Consider the following 19,018-nt stretch of genomic DNA (forward strand, 5'->3'; position numbering starts at 1 on the left):
ATGCACCAAAATCACAGAGCTCTATTTTATTTCATTTTAGTTCTTTAATCTTCTGAAGTAGATTATTTCCCTTATTTTACAGGTGAGAAAACTGCGGCACAAAGAGGTACAAAATAACCTGCCCCAAGTTTCTCAGTAGGCAGTGGAGCTGGGATTTGAGTTCAGGTTTGCCTGACCACCAAAGCCCAAGCCCCTAAATAACCCCTATGGCATAACATGTAAGTACATGCAGTTCTACCAAGACCCTCTTTTTGCTATATACCCTCTCCTTAAACAATCTCAACTGAAGTGGCAGGTTATATACCAGACGCTCAAATTTCTCCTTCTAACCCAGACCTCTCCTCTGAGCTTTCTAGGTCTCTCCTCCTGATCTTTGTGGCCAAGTGCTGTTGGGAAAGCATTTCAACTTTTACATATTCAGAACGGATGATCTCTTCCCTCCAACTTCTCTTTCTCCCTCCTCTCACCTAGCTCCCTGCAAAATCAGGTCCTTTGCACTCCTTCTTTGTATATGGCACCACTATCTATCTATGCAGAAAGCCAAAACAATCCTTGACAACTACTTGTTCTGTAGTCAATCCATTACAAAGCATCAATTTTAATCTTGAATCTCTCAAATCTATCCACTTTTTTATCTCCAATGTAGCCATCAACACTCAAGCCATCACAACCTTACTTAACTACTGCAATAACCTCACTGCTCTCCCTAAATGTATCAGCCAATCCATTCTCTCAAATGTAGCCATTATGTTTTGCAAAACGCATATGTAATCATAACACCCATTCAGTCCTCCCACTCTTTCCCCATAAATATCTTAAATGGTTTATTACTGATTCAAAATACAGAACCCCAAATCCTCAATATGGTGGTCTCTAAAGACCCTATACAGTCTCGCCCCTGATTCTTCTCATTACACATTTCCCTTATACTTTCAATTCTTTTAGGCCAATGAGTCTTTATAACATAGGTCCTTACACCTGGAAAGCACCCCCACCCTGCCCTTCATAAAAGACTATCTTCTCTGACCTCCTAGATTAGGTCAAGTCCCTAACAGATGTTCTAATTTCTTCCTAATACTTATGAGAGTTTGAAAATTTACATTTATGAGACTGACTAGTCTCTGCTTTGCTGGATGTACCACCATTCCATGAACCCAGTACTTGGAACAGTCCCTGATACAATATACTGAGTAGGTGCTCACAGTATCTTTGAATGAACATCATAATTTAAACATTCCCAATTATTAACGGATCTTCTTGAATTTGTATCTTAGCATACCTGTCTAAAAGTTTTGATAGGATATATTTCTGGAAACAAAAATCTGGAACAAATAATACAAATATTTTAAATTTTGATAGGTAGAAAATGAGCCTATGGCAAAGTACTGACAATGTACAATAGAAGAAATAAAATTTTGATCAGAAATGGCCAGAAGCACTTTTATTCCAATACCAGTAGCTTCAGTAGAAAAAAACAAGCATCAACTGCTCCAATCCCACAGACACTTTACAGATTTGGGGGATGAAAGGAAAAAAAAGAAGGGTGGTAAAGAATGAAGCCATGCACATCTTAAGTGAAAGTAAAGGCATTATTAAATAAAGTAGTACCTATAATAAAGGCATTTTATACCTTCATACAATCCTAGAAAACATATTTTACAAGCTTTTAGAGGTAACATAAGCCTGACACTTTACATTTCAGATGGGTCAAGACTAACTCTAGGATAAAGCAGTCTGACAACACAATCCTTAATGGCTTAACGTTTGTTGTCAGAAAAATGTTTGGATCTGGGGCACCTGGGTGGCTCAGCTGGTTAAGCATCTACCTTCGGCTCAGGTAATGATCCCAGAGTCCTGGGATTAAGCCCTGCATTGGGCTCCCTGCTCAGCGAGGAGTCTGCTTCTCCCCTTCCCTCTGCCCCTACCCCAGCTCGTGCTTTCTCTCTCTCTCTCTTGCTTACTCTCTCTCAAATAAATAAATAAAATCTAAAAAAAAAAGTTTGGATCTGTAATTTATGACAAAAAGACAGTGCATGGTTAAATTTAGTTTTGAGGATTTCATCTTAGACTCATTGATTAGTCAGTAAGGCTCTTAGCAAATGGGATGGCTCTAAATATTCTGTATCCTTCCCTTTTCTTTGCAGTATAAAGAAAGGGAATTTTCTTTGTAATCACCTGAACTATCTTATAATTAAGAGATTTCTACCTTTGTATACAAGACATTGTTGATTTTTCACTTTTAACCAAGAACGGCAAGAAAAGACAAATATGTTTTAAAATTAAAAAAAAATTTTTTTTTAAAGGTTTATTTTGAGAGACAGAAAGAGCATGAGCAGAGGGAGGAGCGGAGGGAGAGTGAGAGTGAATCTCCAGCAGACTCCACACTGAGTGCAGAGCCTGAGGCAGGGCTGGATCCCAGGATATCATGACCTGAGCCGAAATCAACAGTCAACTGCTTAACTGACTGAGCCACCCACGCATCCCTCCACATTTCTCTTTTTAACGAAGGAGATTTATATTTTCTTTTTACATAATGCAAAGATCTTGGGAAAAGCAAGAGATCAGCTGTAGGAAGTTTTCTGAAACAATTCATTTATGAATATGGTAATCTGATTTTAAATGGCAATTTTAAAATTTCAAAATGTTTTAATTATTTTATTACTGATTCTTCTTTTGAAAAGATGGTCTAAGAACCAATAGAGGATACTTAAGTCTTTATTAAATATATTTTGTTTCTTTCACAGAACAGTGGCAGAAATGGATGAGAAACAACTTGGTATAAGTAATAAAACTGATTAAATATTTTAAGTCCACATTATAGACTCTTGTGATATTTGATACTCTCCAGCAACTTTAGCCTAGTCAGTCAAAAGATGTGGCAAAGACTGCTAATTATTCCCCCATATACATTTTTGTTTTTTCTTTCAGTAATACAGACTTTTACCTGGACACATGGTCATCTAGTTGAGAATATATTTACAGCCATATGACCATATGTCTAAGTTCTGTTAATAGGATGTGAACAGAAGTGACCTGTACAAATTTTGGACTGCGTAATTAAAAGAAAGCTATCTGCTCTTCCATGTTTCTCTTTTCTCACTGGCAGGGAAATGTTAACAAGTTGAACGGCCACTGTGATTCCAGAGAGGGAGACCTTAGTTTAAGGAATGGTAGAGCTGCCTCACTATCCCTGGCTATTCACCTTTGGACTGTTGCATGAGGATAAACTTCTATCTTATTTAAGCACAGTACTTCTTGGTCTCTTGTTAACAATAGTTTATCCTGTACAGTAACTAATTCAAGGACCAAACCAACTCTACCACTGCCCTGTGTAAGAGTTTCTTCTCTTATTCTGTAAGCATATTAAAAGCTGTCCATGTCAGGGGCTACTGTGATTAAAACATCCTTCTACTTTGGAGCAATCAGAAGACCTCTCAGCATGGGTACATATGAATGCTTACACAAGGCAACAAACAGAATAAGCGATATCAGATTATGAACCTTTTAAGTGCATGCTCTATGTTTTATTTATCTTTGAATCCCCAGCATTTATTATGTACCTGGGACATCATAAATTGTAGAATGAATGAAAGAACAATCAGTAACAAGCATTATACTCCAACCTCTTTTCATACGAGACATAAAAATCACAAAGTAAGGATTCACCCAAGAAAAGAAGAACCCAAAATAGGTTATTCATAGTAATAGGAAGAACAGTTTGAATACCTGGAATGGGCTGTGATTTAGCTAGGTTAGTAAAATAAATCTGGATTCAGATAAACCTAGTTTCAGTATACATTCTGCCACATTGGCTGAAAAAAATTAACTTATTTCCGAGTCTCAGTTTCTTCATTTGAAAATGGGCTAACTATATCTACTTTGCCAGGCTAGGAGGATTTACATAAAAAGTATGTGAAACTTGTAAAATGTATTCATTCAACGAATGATAATTTTCTTTTCTGTTTTAGAATGTAATGAGAAAGAGGATGCAACTGGTTCAGCATTATCTGGGAATAGGTGACATTTTAGTATGGAGTAGAATAAAGGCTATATTGGAAGGAAAAGCTAAAAATAGTTATGTGTTCTTAAAATGAGAGATTCTAATACAATTTAATGGCATGGTGGCAAGAGTGCCTAGGCATAACAATGGAAAATTTGGTATTGAACTAAAAGAGAAAAACTACTTAGCGGCCAGGGAAAGTAAATATACTTGATGATCAACAGCAGGATGCTAGTAATAGAATGAGGCATCATCCTTTGAAATTTAAGTGAGGTAATTTAGGATAAATGAAAGGCAGTATAATTCTCCACAGCAGTTTGTAAAACTCATTACTCCTTTGAAATGATACAGATGAGGAAAAATTAGTGGAGGTCTGGACATTCAGTTTAATATCCTTCCAAGTAGCAATGAGATAGAGCTCAGAGGGCAGATCTGGAGTAGGGAGATAAATTTAAGAGTCATTGTCATAGGTATCTGAAATTACAGAAGATGAGATAGCTCATGTAAGAACATAAAATAAGTGAAGAAAGTCTTGAAAAACTAAAATGTACTGGGGCCTGGTGGTAGAGAATAAACCTACAAAAGAGATTAAGGAAATGGGACTCAAGAAGAAATGAGGAAAATCAAACATGCTATCTGGAATGTTAAAAAAGGAAGAGGTAATACAAGAGATACGGTCAGCCCTTAAATGGAATGAGGTAGCCCTATTATGTATGAGTCTGAAAGACTATTGATGATTTTAGGCAAAGAAGTTATAGACATGATATTTACAGTCAGGTAGATTTTTTCAAATCACAGTTCTACTAGCTTTAGTACTTATTAGATACATGGTTGTGGGCAAGTTATTTCACCTCTCTGCACTTCCTTTTCCTCATCTAAAAAATGAAAATACTTCCTCACAAGATTTGTATAATGATTAAATTAGGTGACTGTATAAAGCACTTTGGTAAACATTCTTGTTTAATAAATTTTGATTAATTTGATAAATAGTGATAGCTTTGATAGCTTTGATAGCTTTGATAAATTTTAGTGATGATGATGGTGAAGATAAAGACATTTTTAAAAAAGATATTTGAGAGAAAGACAGAGCGCGTGTGCACACGTGTGCATTCCTGCACAGTGGGGAGGGGCAGAGGGAGAGGGAGAGTCTTAAGCAGATTCCCTGCTGAGCGCAGAGCCCGACATGGGGCTTGATCTCATGATCCTGAGATGATGACCTGAGCTAAAACTAAGAGTAGGATGCCTAACTGTGCCACCCAGGTGCTCCAAAGTTAAAGACATTTTTGAAAAATTTTAATCTTTTTCAGATTAGCACCATTCTATTTTTCGAAAAATATGGTCCATAAATTACTAACAATGCTTACCCCTGGAGAGTAAGGGAGAAGACAATCATTTTATATTCTGTATATTTTGAATTATTTGCATTTTTTTCAATATGCATGTGCTGCTTTTGTAATTTCAGCCAGTAGTATTTTAAAAATCACTTACCTGCCTTTATTTGGCTTTGTTTCCCTCATTAATTTGTAATACTCGGATGCCTTTGCTTGACAGAATGCTCTTAAATGGATGTAGCACATTGACTTCTTAAATAGGAGTCTTAAACTGTACTTTTTCACAGAAACACGAAGAGAAGAACTGGCTTGGAGTATGGACAACTAAGTGGTAAAAGGCTAGTGAGTTTGTACGAACAGATGAACAGCAATAAAACATAGCTAGTAAGAGAATCCAGGTTACACCCATTCTTTTCCTTTTTTGCAACAGATTTTTTAAAAGTTGTGGTAAAATACATAAATAAAATTTGCCATTTCAACCAATCTTAAGCGTCCAGTTCTGTGGCATTAAGTATACTCACAATGTTGTGTAATCATCACCACAAACTATCCTCAGGACTTTTTCATCTTCCTCAACCGAAACTCTGTAGCTTTTAAATACTAACTCTCCATTCACTTCCCTCAGCCTCTAGGAACCACCCTACTACTTTGTCTCTATGATCTGACTACTCTAGGTACCTCATAAGCAGAATCATACATCTATATGTCCTTTTGTGATTAGCTTATTTCACTTAGCATAAAATCTTCAAAGTCCATCCATGTTGTACGATGTGTCAGAATTTCCTTCTTTTAAAGGCTGAATAAATTCCATTGTTATGTATATACTGCATTTTGTTTATCCATTTATCCATCCATGGACATTTAGGTTGCTTCCATCTTCTATTATAAGTAAGGTTGCTATGAACATGGATATACAAATATTTCTTCAAGTCCCTGCTTTCAATTCTTTGGGGTATATACCCAGAAGTGGAATTGCTGAGTCATATGGTAATCCTATGTTTATTTTTTTGAGGAAATACCATACATTTCCCACAGGAGCTATACCATTTTACAGTTCCATCAGCAATGTACAAGAATTCTAACTTCTCCATATCTTTGCCAATACGACTGGTATGAACTTGCATCTCATTGTGGTTTTGATTTGCATTTTCCCAATGGCTAATAATGCTGAGGATCACTTCATGTGCTTACAGGTCATTTGTATAACTTCGTCTATTCACACCCTTTGCCTATTTTTAACTCAGGTTTTGTTGCTGAGCTGTAGCAGTTTCTTTATATAGTCTAGATATCTATCCCTTATCAGATATATAATTTGCAAATATTTTCTCACATTCCTTGGGCTGCCTTAATTTTGATGAAGTCCAAGTTATCTAATTTTTCTTTTGTTGCCTAATCTTTTGGTGTCCTACCCAAGAAATCACTGCTAAATCCAATGTAAAGAAATTTTCTCCCTATGACTTCTTCTAAGAGTTTTATAGTAATTGCTCTTATATTTAGGTTCTGGTTTGAGTTAATTTTTGTATATGGTGAAAGGTAAATCCAATCCATGAACACAGAATTTTCTACCATTTGTTGATATCTTATTTTTTTCAGCAGTGTTTTTTAATTTTTAGTGTATAAGTCTGTCATCTACTTGGGTAAGTTTATTCCTAAGTATATTATTTATTTTGATGATATTGCAAATGGAATTTTCTTAATTTCTTTTTCAGATTGTTTAATGTTATGTATAGGAATGCTACTAATTTTTGTGCATTGATTTTGTATCCTACAACTCTGCTGAATTTATTAGTTTTTTTTTTTTAAAGATTTTATTTATTTATTTGACAGAGACACAGTGAGAGAGGGAACACAAGCAGGGGGAGAGGGAGAGGGAGAAGCAGGCTTCCCGCGGAGCAGGGAGCCCGATGCGGGGCTTGATCCCAGGACCCTGGGATCATGCCCTGAGCCGAAGGCAGATGCTTAATGACTGAGCCACCCAGGTGCCCCTGAATTTATTAGTTCTAACAGGGTTTTTTTGGTGGAATCTCTAAGAGGTTTTCTCCATATAAGATTATCTGCAAACAGAGATAATTTTACTTCCTCCTTTCCAATTTGGATACTGTTTTTCTTGCCTAATTGCTCTGGGTACGATTTCCAGTACTATGTTGAACAAAAGTGGTATCAGTGGGCATCCTTGTCTTACTCCTATCCTACAAGAAAAGCCTCCAGCCTTTCACTATGGAGTATTATGTTACTTGTGGGGTTTTCATAAATGGCCTTTATTATGTTGAAATATTTCCTTCTATTCCTGGTTTGTTGAGTGTTTTTAAAAGGTTTTAAAGGGGTTTGAATTTTGTCAACTGCTTCTTCTGTATCAGTTGAAATTATCATGTAGTTTTCCCCCTCTTCATTCTGTTAAAGTGATGTACTCCATTGACTGATTTTGTATGCTGAACCACTTTTGCATCGCAAGAATAAATCTCACTTGGTCAAGGTGTATAATCCTTTTAATATGCTGTTGAATTTGGTTTCCTAGTATTTTGTTGAGGATTTTTGCATAAAAAATATTAGTCTGCAGTTTTCTTGCAATGTCTGTGTATGGCTTTGGTATAAGGGTAATGATGGGCTCATAGAGTGTATTAAGAAATGTTCCATCCTGTTCGATTTCTGGAAGAGTATGAGAAGGACTGGTGGTAATTCCTCTTTGAATGTTTGGCAGAATTCACCATGAAGCCACTGGGTACTAGGCATTCTTTGAACTTTTTAATGACTGTTAATCTCCATTTCCTTCTTTCTGCTAGCTTAGGTTTAGTCTGTGCTTCCTTGTCTAGTTTCCTAAGGTAAACTCAGGTTACTGATTTGAGATCTTTCTTCTTTTTATTTTTTATTTTTTTAAGATTTTATTTATTTATTTGAGAGAGAGAGAATGAGAGATAGAGAGCACGAGAGGGAAGAGGGTCAGAGGGAGAAGCAGACTCCCTGCTGAGCAGGGAGCCCAATGTGGGACTCGATCCCGGGACTCCAGGATCATGACCTGAGCCGAAGGCAGTCGCTTAACCAACTGAGCCACCCAGGCGCCTGAGATCTTTCTTCTTTTTAATCTAAGTATTTACTCTCCCTCTTGGCAGAGTTTTCACTGCATCCCGTAAGTGTTGGTATTCTGTTTTCATTTTTATGGTTTTAAGATATTTTTTAATTTCCCTTGTGATTTCTTCTTTAAACTAGCTGTTTAAGACTGTGTTAATTTCTACATATTTTTTAGTTTCCTTGTTTTCCTTCTGTTGTTGATTTCTAGTTTCATTGTATTGTGATTAGAAAAGATACTCTGCATGATTCCAATCTTTTAACTTATTAAGTCATTTTTAATGGCCTAACATATGGGCGATCCTGGATACTGTTCCACATGAACTTGAGAAAAATGTGAATTCTGCTGTTATTGAGTGGAGTATTCTATATACGTCTGTCAGTTCCAACTGGTCTACAGTGTTGTTCAAGATCTCATTTTCCTTACTGATCTTCTAATCTCGTTGCTCTGTCCCTTTTCGAAAGTGCTGAAAGTAGGGTACTGAAGTCTTTTTTTTTTTTTTTAAGTAGGCTCCATGCCCAGCGTGGAGCCCAATGCAAAGCTTGAACTTACAACCATGAAATCAAGACCTGAGCCAGGACCAAGAGTCAGATGATCAACTGACTGAGCCACCCAGGTGCCCCAGGGTTGCTGTAGAGCTATCATTTCTTCTTTGAATACTGTCAATGTTTGCATCATATATTTTGGAGTTCTGATGTTCAGTGCATATATAATTACTATATCTTTTTGACAACTGATAATTTTTTCATTATATAATGCCCCTCTTTATCTTCTATAAAAAACTTTGATACAAAGTCTGTTTCGTCCGATATCAATATAGACACCCTTGCTCTCTTTTGGTTACTATTTGCATTGAATCTTTTCCCATCCTTTCATTTTCAACCTATACATGTGCTTAAATCTAAAGTGAGGCTTGTAGATAACACATAGTGGGATTCTGTTTTTTATCCATTCTCCTAACCTATGTCTTTTGATTAGAGTATTTGATCCATTTACACTTCAAAGTAAATACCAGCAGGGAAGTACTTACTTTTGCCATTTTGTTGTTTTCTGTATATCCTACAGCTTTTTGTTCTTCGTTTCCTCCATTACTGCCTTCCTCTGTGTTTAGTTGATTTTTTTGTAGTGACACATTTACACATTTTGATTCTCTTCCCCTTTCCTTTTGTGTATATTCTGTAGATATTTTCTTTGAGGTTACAACTGAGACCACATACAACATCCTGAAGTTATGACAATATCTTAACTTGATACCAAACTAACTTGAATTGCATATAAAACTCTCCAACTTTATAGCTCTACCTCCCTACTTTGTTACTGATGTCACAAATTACATCTTTATATATTGTGGACCCATTAATATAGATTTAAAGTAATTTTTCTGGATGCCTGAGTGGCTCAGCTGGTTGAGTGACTGCCTTTAGCTCAGGTCATGATCCCGGAGTCCCAGGATCGAGGCCCGCATTGGGCTCCCTGCTCAGCATGGGGAGTCTGCTTCTCCCTTTGGCCCTCCCACCTTGTGCTCTTTCTCTCTCAAATAAATAAATAAAATCTTTTAAAGTAATTATTCTATATATGTCTTTTAAATCCTGTAGAAAATAAAAAGTGGAGTTACAAATCAAAATTACAACAATACCAGTTTTTTAATAATTTGTCTACATATTTACCTTTACAGAGAACTTTATAGTTTCATATGGCTTCAAGTTACTATCTAGCACCCTTTCATTTCAACTTGAAGGACACTCTTCAGCATTTCTTCTAGGTCAGGTCTAGTGGTAATGAACTCTCCACTTTTGTTTGTCTGGGAAAATCTGAATTTCTCCCTCATTTCAAGGACAGTCTGACCAGATGTACAGTATACTTGGTTAACAGGTTTCTTTCTTATAGCCCTTAATAATATCATCCCGTTGCCTTCTAGCCTGCAAGGTTTCTGCTGAGAAATTCACTGACCGTCTTATTGGGGCCTCCCTTCTACGTGATGAGTCCCTTTTCTGTTGATGCTTTCCAGATTCTTTTTTTGTTTTTGTTGACAGTTTGATTATAATGTAGTTTGACAGAGGGCTCTTTGGATTTATCCTACATAGAATTTGTTGAGCTTCTTGGACTTGTATATCCGTGTTGTTCCCCAAATTTGGGAAGTTATCATTTATTATTTCTTCAAACAATCTATTTTTTTTCTATTTCTTTAATTTCTCTCTCTTTACCTTCTCCTATAATGTGTATATTGCTCCACTTGATAGTGTCCCATAAATCTCTTAGGCTCTGCTCACTTTTCTTTTTGCTCCTCAGACTCCATTATTTCAAACAACCTATTTTTGAGTTCATGGATTTTTTTTCTTCTGCCTGTTCAAGTCTGCCCCTGAACCCCTCTAGTGCAATTTTCAATTCATATGTTCTATTTTTTAATTCCAGAATGTCTCACTTAAAAAAAAAAAAAAAACTTGGTCTCATTGTTAATATTCTCATTTTGTTTATATTATTGCTTTCCTCATTTCATTTTGTTTTCCTTTAGCTCTTGGAGCATATTTATGACAGTGTTTTGAAGTCTTTGTCTAGTAAGTCTGAAGCATGTTTATCAAGGGCTATTTCTGGAAATTTATGATATTCTTTAAAAAGGGCTACATTTCCCTGTTTCTTTGTAGGCCTTGTAATTTGTTGAAAACTGGGGTATGTGAATAAACTCTCCTAGTCTTTGCCACCAGGTGTGAAAGATCTTCACTAATTAGCAGGCCCGTTAGCCTTCTGATTAGCTCAGGGTAAAGCTTTATGGTCTTCCTGGTATTTTCTGAGTGTGTCTTGTTTGGGCTAGTGTGTATTTGTTTCTGATTTCCCCTGGCTGGTTGGAAATATGTTAACTTCTCAAAAAGTCTTACCCCACCTTCTTAGGACCTTAGATGTTTATTATATTCCTCTTCCTTCAATCTCTTACACTTAGATGTTCACTGCAGCCTCTTTCCACATGCTATGCCACCCAATACTGCCTTCCACAGCTTCCAGCCTGAGACCTAAACTATGCTACCATTCCCAACTCTGAGCTCCAAGTCAAGTGAGACAGAAAACAGTCCCTTGGATAGTCCACAGACAGGTCAGGATGTTTCAAACAAGTTCTACCTTGCTCCTTCCTTTCTGAGGGAGGGAACCAAGAATTTGGGTTACTTCCTCCCAACTTCACCACACCACCATGGGCAGGGAGTGGGTCCAGGGCAAGTAGAAATGCCAGGAAATTTCCTACAGTTTTGAATATGGCTTTTTCTTGACTAGGGTCTGCTTGGTTGCTGAAGATCACTGATTTCCAGAGCTCCTCTAAAATTATTTCAATCAATCTGAACAAGGGCCTGCCACTTCCTACTTTGCCATCTTGCTGATGTCACTAAGACCAATTCTTTACGCATAATGTTAGGAAGGGCAGGTAGACTCACTGATAGCACAGCCCTTGGGGCCTTTTTGCCATCAGAATGCCAGGCAACTTCTCCAAGGTTGTCCTCTTGCTTTTCTTCTTCTCTTGCTCTGTTCTCTTTCCCATTGGTACTTCCTCCTCCCATCACTCCAAGTATCTCTGTGAAGATGATTCCCAAATTGGTATTTCCAACTGGGAGCTTACTTTAAGGATCCACACTTCAACTGCCTGCTGATCATCTTCCCCTGACTAATCTTACATTTGAACTCAAAATATCCAAATAAAATAAAATCAAGTAATAATTTCCTTTACCAAAATCACCAGAGCCTTTGCTCTAATTTTCATACTATAAGAGAGCTTGTATTTGTCACTTTATTACTAAAGATTTTAAATGAGGAATATCTAGCTTGTTTTTTTTTTAAAGATTTATTTATTTATTTGAGAGAGAGAATGAGAGAGAGAGAGAACATGAGAGGGGGGAGGGTCAGAGGGAGAAGCAAACTCCCCGCCGAGCAGGGAGCCCGATGCGGGACTCGATCCCGGGACTCCAGGATCATGACCTGAGCCAAAGGCAGTCGCTTAACCAACTGAGCCACCCAGGCGCCCTATCTAGCTTGTTTTACTTCAAAGTTCAATTTCATTTCTGGGAGTAGATTGGAAAAAATTAGTGATTTACACTTGGCACCTCTGATGCTGTAATTAAAAAAACAAAACAAAACAAATGTTCCATAAAACAAAATCCCAAGAAATATCAAAAGTATACAGGTCTTTTCACAATAACATTTTAGAAAAAAGTTAATAAAAAAACATAATGAGATCAAAGTATAAAATTTTATGTCAGAACTCCTATTTCATTATACTATAGAGAATGTAATGCCAATAAATCTGACTTTCAAAAAGACTGGTAACTTGCTTTAAAATGGGAATTATTACATTGTCTTCTGAGGATAAAGATGCCTCTGCCGTGTCCTCATATGAAACTGTCTACATTAAATCACAGGGGTTGGGCAATGGATGGAATAGGAAATGGAGGAACAAAAAGATATGCACTATCTTGCCTCATCATTGCTACTTCTGAACCATTAGTCCTTTAAATTAAGCAAAAGGCCATCCACAAGGCATTCAATTATACCAGTCTCCCATCGAAACTGTTTATCTTACAACATACCCAGTCATTCTCTCACATTCAAGATTTTTGGCTCTTCCTTTAAAAAAAAAAAAGTTTATTTATTTATTTGAGAGCATGCATGCACAAGCAGGGAGGAGGGTCATAGGGAGAGGGAGAAGCAGACTCTCCACTGAGCAGGGAGCCTGATGTGGGGCTCGATCCCAGGACCCTGAGATCATGACCTGAGCCGAAGGCAAACGCTTAACCATCTGAGCCACCCAGTGCCCCTTGGCTCTTCCTTTCACAGTCTCTCCAAATGCTCCTGATCTTAGCACTTTAGGAGAAGTGCTCTAATAGATCTGTTTCTTGAATTTCTCAATCCCACTCCGGCTACCCACTTTCATGACACATTATGAAAACAGAAGATCCTAATCAATTCAAAAACTCATTAGTAATAATCTATTACTAATAGACCTCTCACATTCTTCTACTCCTTCTGTATCTGTTCTCTTACTTCATGGAGACCTCAGACATAAACCCTCTTTTTGTTCTTAGTCTATTAGACTCCTAGATTAACTTCTTTCTGATGTTAGTTTGTATTTCAAAGCACACAATTTCAATTGTTTTTGTACTCATTTTCTAGCCACCTAACCATTTTTCTATTCTTAACTCTGCAATCTCCTAATCCTGGATTTGGCCATCTGCTCATTCCACTTCTATACCAAGAAAGCCACTGAAAAAAACGACCACAAACATGGATTATCACCAAAAATTCAGTAAATGTTGGATGTAACATTTTTCTTCTCTCATTTCTTAACTGAAGCTGTTTCAATTCTTTACTACTGCTCTCAGAATATCCTAAAATCACTTCACTCAGATGACCTCACCTTGTATTTCACAGAAAAAAAATAGACTCTTACATTATAACTATTTTTTTACTGAATAAATTTGACATGGAACATTATGTAAATTCAAGGTATACAGTGTGCTACTTCGATATATTTACATATTGTAATATGATTGCTCTTATAGCAATATTTATCACAATTATATAATTATAGTACAATATTATTGTCTATATTCATTATACTGTGCATTAGATCTTTATGGCTTATTCACAACTCATTATAAGTTTATACATTTATAAGTTTATATCCTTAAACAGCATCAGTCTTATCCCCACCTCCTAACCCCTGGTAACCATTTGACTTCTTTAGATTCCACATATAAATGATGGATGATAACCCTGCTAACTTCCTGCCACCACCATTTCTGATCTGCAAACTTATCTTTGTGTACACCTATTTTTTTTTCTTGTTCCTTCCACTTCTCAGAGGAATAGGTGTTTCTCCTTTTGTTTCATAGTCAATCCTTTAACCTAGTTTTGAATCTCTAATGCCCAACTGGTTGGCCTTATTTCCTTCCTCTCACACTCTTATCTTTCAAATACCCCTTTGCCCTACACTCGAACCTGGAAATACTATTTTATTCAAGGCTATAATAAAGGCTTCTAGTTCCATATTTGCAACTATCCATTGGACAATTTAACCTGCATGTCCCGCAGGTAACTAAACCTGGCAACTAAAACCTAATTACGCATTTTATTTCCCCATCTATAAATCTGTATCTTCTTCTCTACCGATCCTTTTAGTCATCAGCACCACCATCAATCCAGTTTTCTATTCCAGATACCTGGGTATCATCCTAGAAATCTATGTTATCACACTCAGAAGTGGCCTACATTCAGGTGCCACCTGCTTTCCATTCTATTTCCTAAATAAATCTTAGATCTCTTAATTCATCCTTAATGCTTAATTTAAGTTCTCATATTGACTGCTTGAAATGAGTGCCACTGATTTATTTTTTTTACATTGAAGTATAATATATGTACAGTTGACCCTTCAACAGTAATGGGTCCACTTATATGTGGATTTTTTTCCAATAAATATAGTACATTACTATATATAAGTACATTTTTTCTTCCTTATGATTTTCTTAATATTTTCTTTTCTCTAGCTTACTTTATTGTAAGAATACAGTATATAATACATATAACATACCAAATATGTGTTAATCAATTGTTTATCGGTTATTGGTAAGGCTTCCAGTCAACAGTAGACTATTAGCAGTTATGTTTTTAGAGAATCAAAAGTTACATGCAGATCTCTGACTACGTGGGGGGTCAGCACCCCTAACCCCTCTGCACTGTTCAAGGGCTAACTATATAACATATGCTTATTAAGAGATGTTTATATATAATTATACATATATTATATATATTATACACACACACATATATAAAAATTCATAAAGTGCAACTTGATGACTGCCACTTATTTTTATATTCCTGGCTCTTAGACCATTGTTTATCATCTCCATGCTTACTGAGCCTGAATTCCACATTGTCCTCTATCCTATATCCCAATGTCAGGAAGACTCTTTTAAAGCATATATATTAATCCCTCAGTAAATTTGTATTGAATAAGAATACAGTATGAACTACTTGGTCATATTCCTCATGATAGGGCCCTAATCTACCTTCACAGGTTCTTTTCCTGTACTTCTTTATTGTTCTTGTTGGAGCCACAGAATCACCTTATTGTATATGGAATGTACCACACATTCCCTCACTTTTGTGTTTTCTCCCCCGCCCCCTTAACTTACCCAACCCCTAATCTTAGCCCAAGCGTTGGGCTTGAGAGTGGGCTTATGACCTGATCCTCCCAGACTGATTTGGGTGATTCTTCTTTGTATTTATTTGTTAGCCCCCACAGATCTCCACTGTAGCCCTTAGTACACTGTGGTAATAACTATTAATAGTCCTTTTTACCTTCTTATTGGAAAGTTCCTTAAGGGCATAAACTATGTCTTGTTTCAGCATTCCTAGAACCTCATCAAAGGTCCAGCATACAGCAGACATTCATTGATTTTTCTTAAATAAATCAGGATATTTTAATTTAGTATGTAAGAATAGAGAGTATACATGTTTTCTTTTATTCTTGAATACTTGACAAATACTAAAAAAATATATATATATGTGTATATATATATATATATATATATATATATACACACACACACACACACACACATATATATATATATATATCCCTTTACTGTCCTTTGGATAATTGCTGATGTGAGCAAAGGCTTTTTCCATGGTAGTTAAAAGGTTAAATCACAAGTTTCTGGTTGCTTACCATTGGCAGTGAAGGCAGAGGAGCAGTTAGAGAAATTTCTGTTTCTGCCTCAACCTAAGAATATCTCAATACTCTTCCCTAATTCTGTTTCCTAACTTTCCTAGAACAAGTATAAGATTGTTGAAGTTTCTTAACGAACCTAATGGGAAAATAAGAAGAATAAAAGTTGGGATTTTGTTGTTCTTGTTTTTTAAAACGTGATTATGCTTTATACCTGAACTGGAAAGGCAAAGAAATCCAAATTCTAAACTTCAATAATTTGGAAAACTCCCTGTCATTGTTATGCCCCCGTTTCTGTGTACCCCTAAGGAAGACCTAGTCCACAAGTCTACCCATATAACTGGAAGTAATCTTTTGTAAATAAACAGGAGAATCACAAATAATGATTTCTGAGAAATACAGGGAAGTACTTATAACATCTAGTTTTATAGATGTGTCAAGTAGAAAGGATGAAGAGAATTGTGTAGTTCCTATATTTATGGAAGAGACTAAGAATTGCATGGCTAGCATATTATAGACTTCAGAATTTTAAGGCTAATAAAATTGTTTCTTAAATGAGGTAACCAATTTAAGATCTCCTACTTTCAACTGCCTGTTGAAACTACTGCAAGGCTGGCCCTTGGCTGGCATCCGGGAACTTGTGATAAAGTCGATAAATAAAGTTGACTGTTGTGCTAGCTTAATTAGACTGTACGATGAGATTTATGGTGAAGACCTACTTTCCTTCCAAGAGTCTGAAATTTTGATTGACATAGGCTATCTATGTGACCAGCTCTTAATAAAAACCCCGAATTCTTGAGTTTCAAATGGAGTTCCCTATGTAGAAGGACTGCACATGAGTGACTAAGTTTTTGAAGCTGGAGGCAGGGTGCACTCTGTGCGACCCCTCACTGGAGGGAAAGAGCACAGGAGGCCTACATGTGGATCCCTCCAGAGTCTGCCTGATGTTTTACATTAATGATCTGACTGTATATCTTTATCATGTCACTGTAATAAATCTTAGCTGTGAGTGTTACTGGATGCTAAGTCCTGTGAATCCCTCTAGACAACACAGAATGTGTTTTTTGGTATTGGGGACCCCCAAAACACTCCTAAATAGTGATAGTAAATAAGCAAACAAAAACTCTATCATTAACATCTCACAAAAGTGTGTGTTAATAAAATCCTGCCATAAAATCTGATAGTATGGAAACACAGTATGAGAATAAAGGACAGAATTTTGAATTGGATAAATTTAGCATTATGAGAAGTTCATTACATTCTTACTTTTCTCCTTTTGCTGCAGATCAGTGAAGACCTAATCATGGACCAATAACAGACATGTGCCTGGGAACTACTAAATTTATGCCTAGGAAATATACCTTTCTTCTAATTACCGTCTTTTGAAACTAAAAATTAAAAATTATTTATGGAGGATGATGCTCTTTATGAACTATTCCTTCAGGTCACAATGTTTTTTTTTTTTAATAAAAAACAACAAATAAGAATCTTAAATTTCATCTATTAATATTTATCTCAGTGTTTTAGTTATTACAGTTCTTCAAGAAAGTTTGTCACAATACAATATTTTTCACTTGCAAAAGATTCTCAAATTTCCATTTGCCAGATTAAATAAGAACTTCAAAACCAAAACCATATACCTTTTGCTGTAGTTCTTTTACTGCAGAATCTCTATCCATACATGCCTGTCGAAAGGCTTCATAAGCTTTATTGAGTTGCTCGCCAATATTTTTATCCATTCCTCTCTGTTCTGTAGCATCACTATAAAGGATGGAGTATATGACAGGTCTGGAAAATAATCAGAACAATTTAGATAGCTATGAAATTATACAAATCTCATCTCTAAATGCATCTTATAGACAGTTCCATACAGTTTATCATGAACATTATAGCACCAAGTACTATAGAAGTTTATAAAGGCATATAAGTCTCATCTAAAATCCTGATTAGAAATTTTAAGAAACATTAACTTCTTCAATTTTAATATTCTTTACTAATGTTCAAGGAGCAAGTGGGGTTCCAGTTCATAAAGATGCTACTTTGAAAATAGTAACCTAAAAACGTAACCTTAAAATGGAGAAATATAAAAGGCCATTTGTTATTAATACTTTATTATAGAAATGCACAATAGGATTAGCAACGCGGGAAGGGATTTCTTTTTATTAAACGGACAGTTATTCCCACTTACAAGGTGAATTCTTGCTACACTGAAATTAGAGCAAAATTAAGTAGATAATAAATGTTTGTGGATGGAGTTCACACTGTTGTTATCGCAGAGCAATTAAAATGTGTGAAAATGCTCTTATTTTAGCACAAAATCTAGGGAGAGTTGCTGTTGGATTGTACATTAAAAAAGAAAAATCACATCCCTTCAGTCCTACCCACACTCCCTATTAGTTTTCCAACCTCCCTGCTGTTTCTGAACTACAGGTGATTTACTGAGTGGAGGTAATTTGGTTTTATCATCTCAATTTGCATACTAACATTTCTAACCACATTCCTTGCCTCTGAGCAGAGGGCCATGTAATGATTCTGATTCTTCCTGTCCAGCTGTAAAAGCCAAACCACAGAACCTTTCTTAAACTTCTGAAGCCACATAATAGATAAAGTTCTCTATCAGTCATGGGGGGGGTTGGGGGTACCAAATTATTTCACTTTATGATTGGAAATCCTTCATAATCTCAGTCTCTAATCTTTCATTTGTCCTTTTATTTTGGGTACACAACACTTTTTAAAAAATTGTATTTTACATTAGAATACAATTCATATAACATAAAATTCACCATTTTAAAGTGTACATTTCAGGGGCGCCTGGGAGGCTCAGTCGTTAAGCATCTGCCTTCCACTCAGGTCATGATCCCAGGGTCCTGGGATTGAGCCCCACATCGGGCTCCCTGCTCAGCGGGGAGCCTGCTTCT

At 36.3% G+C, this 19,018-nt stretch overlaps 1 protein-coding gene across 5 annotated transcripts in view; it reads right to left on the minus strand.

The window, feature by feature from the left end:
• Window positions 1-19,018, minus strand: part of TANK (TRAF family member associated NFKB activator) — a 94,474-nt gene that overhangs the window by 40,411 nt on the left and 35,045 nt on the right. For all 5 annotated transcript variants that reach the window (XM_025852624.2, XM_073883433.1, XM_025852631.2 and 2 more), the window contains exon 2: window positions 17,741-17,888. In XM_025852624.2, the coding sequence (XP_025708409.1) occupies window positions 17,741-17,839 (99 nt within the window). In that variant the 5' untranslated portion in view covers window positions 17,840-17,888. The remainder of the gene's footprint in view (window positions 1-17,740; window positions 17,889-19,018) is intronic.

Source organism: Callorhinus ursinus, unplaced genomic scaffold (genome assembly GCF_003265705.2).
Source record: "Callorhinus ursinus isolate GAN/ISIS: 27379988/994484 unplaced genomic scaffold, GSC_fseal_2.0 scaffold2, whole genome shotgun sequence".
Lineage (NCBI taxonomy): Eukaryota > Metazoa > Chordata > Mammalia > Carnivora > Otariidae > Callorhinus > Callorhinus ursinus.